General features: G+C 48.2%; 1 protein-coding gene across 1 annotated transcript; it reads left to right on the forward strand.

The window, feature by feature from the left end:
- The first annotated feature begins 316 nt into the window (after positions 1-316).
- LOC104843157 (1-acyl-sn-glycerol-3-phosphate acyltransferase alpha-like) lies at positions 317-6,113 on the forward strand. Its single transcript, XM_010585934.1, is given in 6 exon segments — positions 317-501; positions 1,843-1,976; positions 2,455-2,630; positions 2,897-2,992; positions 3,509-3,581; positions 5,968-6,113. Coding segments are annotated over 6 exon segments (810 nt in total).
- The last annotated feature ends 692 nt before the right edge of the window (positions 6,114-6,805 follow it).

Genomic DNA, 6,805 nt, shown 5'->3' on the forward strand with positions numbered 1-6,805 from the left:
TTGCTCGACCAGCCCAGAGCCACACACCCCCTGCACATAGGCACCCTTGCTATTGCGTGTTTGCCCCTGCTTGCCAGCCAGCTCCTGCACACAGTGCTTCTGGAGTGCCCTTGCTAAACTGGCTTTCCAAAGTTAGTTTAGCTCTGCACAGCAAACACAGCCTTTCTGAAGCATTGCTCCTGAATCTCGTTCCAGCTTTGCACCACCCACATATAGCTGATCAAGGGAATCTAAACTCTGCTCCACAACATTGGGTGCTTGTGACTCATTTAACTGCGCTGTGCAATGCTCCTCTGGTTGACTCTGGGATGGAAGGATGGAGCTTTTGCTCCTTTATTAACCATTTACTTTTCTGTTCATCGTGTTTCTAGTCCTTTACCAGGTGAATCCTGCATTCAGACACTTCTGCAAGATGACCTTCTATAAGTTGTGGCTCTTCACCCTAAGCATTCTGGTTATTATGATCAGTGTTTCTCGTGAATGTAACATGGAAAACATGGAGTTGTCTGTGGCTTCTTTCTGCTCTGGGCATTGAGTCAACTCGTGCTCTGTTTTGTAGGGTCCTGGGAGTTGCACTGCAGCAGGGAAGAATTAGTTGTATATTGGTGTGAAGAACTGACAGGCCCTGTAATTCAGGGAAAGGATGTGGGTTTCAGTATTGTATTTGAGTTGATAGAATAACAATTTATGCAAGCAAAGGATGTAAAAGGTGACATAAATTTGACAAACTAAGTAATGCCAACAAACTGGATGTAATGCACAGGTAAAGTAACTTGCTGTAAAGCTCTCCTGTCTGGTCTTCAGAGCTGTATTTCCCTCCTCCATGTGGCCGATCATTCACTTTCTAAGTTGTGTTGAGAAAGCCTCTGCAGGTGCTCTTCTCTTTCACAGCTTTATTCTGACCCAGTGCCCACCTGAACGGGCACGAGCAGACATTACCATGGTGCAGTGCTGGTGCCTGCATTTACACTGTCCCCATCACTGCAATTACAGCCTGGTGCCCCCAGGTCTGGCAGCCTCTGAGCCCATCCCCTCGCTGCCCATCCCCTCTCTCTGTCTGTTACTGCCTCTGCAGCAAGCTGTCGGACTTACCCGAAGACTGGGCAGCTGCGTGTACACATGTGATTAGTAGCGGTGGGCATTAGTAACTTGGGGTGTGGGTTGAGTGGGGGCTCGAAGATGACTCTGCTAGATGGCAGCATAGTGCTCGTAGCCTCCTGAAGTGCTGCAGAGGCAGGATTTACTATTCATTGTTGTATGCTGCAGTGGGAGTTGGTATCTCCTAACTGAGCATCAGCCTTTCGCTTTAAGAAATTTTCTTCAGTTCTTGACTTTTGTGTCTGACTTTCTTCGTTTCTTTATTTTTCCAGTATCTGTTAAAATATGGCTACCAGAATTGCAGTCTAACGTCACCTAGAGGCAAAATCATCTCTCTTTCCAGAGCCTGGGCAATAGCAGAATTGGGTGCATGTTTATTGCAGCCTGTATTTGTGTTTCAGCAAGGTGAGCAGGGAAGTAGAGTACAAACAGGTGCACTATGAATTTTGTCATTATCTAATATTTGGCTGATCCATGGAATTGCTGTAGCTGTAGTTGCTAGGCCATTGGTCTAATGTGGCTTGAAGAAAACCTGCTAGGTGTATTTGTCTCCTCTAGTGAAATGATGAGCTCAAGAGACATACTAGTTGCTCTTCTCCAAGTCATGAGTCAAATCCGGGTCTGTGGAGAAACAGGCTACTCTGCAGGAGCAGTCTGTGAGATGGGCTGGTTTGGAAGAATGGTGTTTGTTCCCTTTACCCAGTTTCAGCACCTCTTTGGCTAATGTCCACTCCCTTTTCCCAGGTTTTTGTGCATGTCATTCCTGCCCCTCAACTACATCTTTGGTCTCAAGACAATGGTGAAGGGCAAGGAGAACCTCAGGACTAAGAAACCTTTCATCCTCATGTTGAATGACCAGACCTCCCTTGACATTATGGGTATGTGGTGATCCCGCATCCTGCTCCCGGCCCCAGTTGTCTGTAGGGGAGGGTAGTACAAAATCCCAGGTACTGCAGACAGAGGAGCAGGAGTGGCTGCTACATAGTCCATTACCAGCTAGTCCCAAGCCAGGGCTGATCTCCAGGGTATTAAAGCCAGGGTTGTTCTCCAGGGTATTAGAGGCATTTTCAAGCTAAATCAGCTTCATTCTTTCCAAGACAATGGGGATGAGACTGTCAGTTGATCACAGCCGTGTCATAGCTGCTCTCATTTAGCATCAGCAATAGTCCTCTTCTAAGTGGGTGGTTGGTCTGGAGACCCCCAGAATCCCTTTCCCAACATGTTTCCGATCCTGTGAAGCTGGATGGGGACTGCAGGCATGGCATCTCCTAGAGCAGAGGGCTGTAGCCCAGAATCTGGAGGAAACCTCAGTGCAGATAGATAATAACTTGTTCTGTCTTTGTTCTCCCCTTCCAGTGATGATGGAGGTATTACCAAGTTGCTGTGTGCCCATTGCAAGGAAGGAAATCCTCTACATGGGCACTTTCAGCCTAGCATGCTGGCTTTCAGGACTCATTTTCATTGACCACAAGAAGAGGGAAGAGTCTATCACTACCTTGATAGAGGTGGCACACTCCCTCCACAAAGAAAATGTGAGTGGGGAGGACTCTGGTGAGGAGCCACTAGAACCTTGATGTGGCTGGAAAGGGATCTTTGGGCTGGGCACTGAGCAGAACAGAGTAAGAGCATCTCTGGTGGGTTCAGTGTGTTGTGTGTCCATAAAGTGCTTGAAGTGGAGGAAGATGATGTCTCTGCATGATCAGGAGCAGACAGATCAGTCCCAGGGGAGTATGCCTGTGCAGTGGCTTAGAATAGTAACTGGAGGTCCCTCTGTCTCAGTATCTTCTCCCTCCTGCAGTTCCACGTCTTGATCTTCCCTGAAGGAACTTGTAGTCATGGTAGCTTCATGTTGCCCTTCAAATGTGGGGCCTTCCAGCTGGCTGTGAAAGCCTAAGTGAGAGCAACCTTCCTCCTGCCCCTTGGCATGCGATTTGCCTACCATGGTCCACCAGCAACCAGGGCTATGTGGCTCCTGGTCCCTGGCTTTCCTTTGGATCAAGCACGTATCCAGGACCCCACAAGGAGCTTGCAGGTGGCTCAGGAGGGGGCTGTTTCTGGGACAAGTGGAAAACCTTCACAACTCGGCTTGTGAAAAAAGTGGGAGGACCTTGACAAGAACCCTGGACCTGCCCAGGAGGAATTTCTGCTGAACAGGCCTCTGCGCATACTAATTTGACAATCCATGCATTGTTGGGCCTAACTACAGTGATGAAAACACAAAAACCAACAGCGAGGACATTGGGTGATATGGTTAAATGATCTAAATATCCCCAAAAAACTCTGAGTGTCTACTATGAAGCTGACTGGGATAATTATCAGCAAGGTGCTGGATTCACCTAAGAACACCAGTTCCATTTTGGGGGAGAAATCTGGAAATTTGTAGATTCACTGTAGACCGCCTCCCTTCCAGGTCCCCATTATTCCTGTAGTGATCTCTTCCTATTATGACTTCCACAACCAGAAGGAGAAGAGATTTAGACCAGGTGAGGATGATCTGGGGCAAAGAACAGGCTAGGTGTTGGTGCAACCTCAGTCCTTGGAGGGAGCCATGATGTGGGTGGGCAGGGGACCATGTGCGATGTGGAGATAGCAGCCAGACAACAGTAGTTTCTGTCTTCTCGGGAGGGGAGGGAATGGGAGATTCCAGGCATCACTTTTGCCTCTCCCCTTGGATTTCTCACAGCTTGTCCAATACCTGTACGAGGGAACATGGAGAAGCAGTGGAGCCCAGGGGCAGGTCCTGCCCCCAGCCCCACCATGCTGTCCTTGGATCTGCAGGTGCATGGAGAGCTGGGAAACAAAAGCAAACATGGAGCTTTCAGCAAAAGTCACCCTGAGAGTGTGTCTCCTCCCAGTTACCATGTTTCATCCATTTATGGTGACAAAAATTTCTCCTGGTCACTGACAAAATGTTATGGGGAAAAAAATTATGTAAGTCTTGGCTTCAGAAGAAAAATGCAGAAAAAAATGTTTCAAACTCCAACAAAGAAAGGTAACCCATCCTGTTCCTCCACTTCCTTTACTGACACCCATCCCAAAATGAGCTTCTGCCACTTTCCACCTCCCACCAGGCCAGCACTGCTGTTTCCCAAGGGGAGGACTTGCATCCGACATTCTCATTCCTCCCATTGTTTGTGCCTGGGTGTAGTCATCCCCTCCCAGGCAGACACCTGGAAGAGAGAGTTGGTGCAAATGTTAAACATTGCATTGTCTGTTTCTACTAATCTTTCATCTGCTGGGACTATCCTGTCTCTATTGGCAACACACCAAAACCTTTTGGTACTGGAAGTATTCCCTGCTGTGGGTGTCGATAGGAGCATGAGCAGGGACATCAGCCCTGCTCTGCTAGCCTGCTTCCTCCCCATCACGTCCCTGCTCAGTTGGGCAACCAAGACAGAGCTCTGGGAAATCAGAGATGAACGCAATGGGAAGGGATCCCTGAAGCAGCTGAACCTTCTGCTTTAAGCAAGGCCAACTCTAAAGATAGATGAGTTTTCTCTGTGCCTTGTCCAGCCAAGTTTGGAGTAACTTCAAGGAAGGAGATTCCACAACCTTCCTGAGCTTTTTAGGAAAGACTATTTCTGGTTGCGTGTACATTTGACATTATAATAACCTCACCATGGGAGTTAGTGGTTAGCTGACCTCTAAGCCCTTTTCCAAATTGCTGTTAAACAGGTAGGATCTTCACTGCTGGAGAAAGAACCACAGTTAACTTTTCCTGTATCTTCCCACTTTTTCCCACCTGCAAGTTTTGCCAGGGCTGATTCTGAAGAGGTGCTACATGTGGCAAAGATTTCTGCACATTGAGCAGGCTGATCCTCAGGTCAGGATAGTTCACCATGCCCACAGTGGCTTTGGGCATGCTGATGAGCTTCTGGAAAGCCCAACTCTGTGTCTAGTGTGTGCACACTGTCATGCATGGAGCAAGTCTGGTGCTTGCTGGGAGTCTGTTATACCCCTACAGACCTACACTTTCAGCACAGCCCTGTCATCACTCAGCTTTTTCTGTAGGACCAAGTGAAGCATAGTAGACTGCTGAGATACCAAATCTAGCTTTGGATGTAAGATGGCAGGCAGGGAGCATGCCTTCTTCTTTTGTGAAGCTTTTATCTACGCTTCTGTTTTGCCTCCCTTGCATGGCTCTGCTAGCAACACTTCTGGATCTCATTTCCTAGCACACGTGTAAAGGCATGCAAGAAAGTTAGAAAATAACACAGACAGTCCCCAGATCCTCAGGTGCATGTCTGTGCAGGCACTGTTCATCTCTGCTGGCCAGAGCAAGGGCCACTGGGTGCAAGAGCAGAAAACCATGATGACAGCTCCCCAGTGTATTCTTCCTGTTTACACCAGTCCATTGCTTAGATGCTTCCCAAGAGGAGTATGACGCACCTTGGCCAAACAGGGAGTCCTGGGTGCAATTTCTGCATCCCAAAGTGTGTTTCTGGAAGGGGGGACTCTGCTGAATTTGGTATACATAGATCATAGCACGGTCGGTTTGGATGTGTGCTATTACAGCAATCTCATTCTCTTTGCTGTGATTTAAACAGACCCTGAGGTCTTTCTGCTGTGACAACTTCTTCTATATGAATCATTGCATTGGATGTATTTGGGGAGAGATTCACTTGTTTCTGTATTTATGATTTTTGCTGTGTCTGTGGATGGGAAAAGCCTGGTTTGGGCTTTTGCTTTGTGCATCTGGGACATGACTGGGTTGCTACACCACTGCTGGTGTGGGAAAGAGGGCATTTCCCTTCGTTTCTGTCTTGTTCCTTGGTTTGCACTGATCCCTCTGCTATGTCTTCTCTTGCTCTTCTACACCACTCACATATTTTCTTGCCCCTCTCTGGCCCTCTTATCTCACTCTTCCAGGAAAAAGCATAATCCAGATCCTGCCAGAAGTGGAAACCCTTGGCTTAGCCCCAGACGATGTTCCCAAACTCACTGAGCAGGTCAGTGACTCCATGCTCACCACCTATCAGGCGATATCAGGAATGACAAATGGGACTTCCCATTAGCGATCCTATCTTCCAGCTGCAGCTGTGCGTGTAGCAGCGGGGCAGGGAGCATGGCAACCACAAGAAGGTCTTGCAGCAGAGACAACCATGGATTGCAACCCTGATATAGCAGAGACAGGCAAAATGTCCACAGATGAAGAAAAGCTTGTAAGTGGAGCTGGTGAAAGGCTTGCCATGTTCCTTCCAGAGAACTGTGTCACCTGCATGGACAGACACATGGTGGGTAGCTGGACATTTCTTTGTAATTGTAACCCTGTGAACTTTTCTCCAGCTGGACCCCAGGCAGAGCTGGACCCTTCCTGTGATCATTGCTGCATGCTTATAATCACATTTTCCTATTCAAAACCAAGAAGGTGGAGGCATTTATCCCAAGCCTGTGACTATCCTGCCTGGGGAAGTGGCTGTCTTGGGGTTTGAGGACTGCCACATTTCCCTGGAAGCGCACTCAGCAGAAGGCACTGTCTCCTACCTCTTTCTGTAGGGAGCAATTGGGAGGTACCTCTGCCACGAGAAGGGAAAGCCAAGGCAGATTTGGGAGAGGGGAATTAAAGACCTTACATGTCTCTGCAGGGGCTGGTGGTTTCTCTGGTTTTTCTAGCCTTCCTTTTAAGCAAAGCAAGATTTTGCTTTCAGTGGTTGAGCAGATCTTGAAAGTGTGAGGGGAACGTGCCTGCGCACTCAGAAACCAGAGG

This window comes from Haliaeetus leucocephalus, unplaced genomic scaffold (genome assembly GCF_000737465.1).
Source record: "Haliaeetus leucocephalus isolate CR32 unplaced genomic scaffold, Haliaeetus_leucocephalus-4.0 Scaffold136, whole genome shotgun sequence".
Taxonomy (NCBI): Eukaryota; Metazoa; Chordata; class Aves; order Accipitriformes; family Accipitridae; genus Haliaeetus; species Haliaeetus leucocephalus.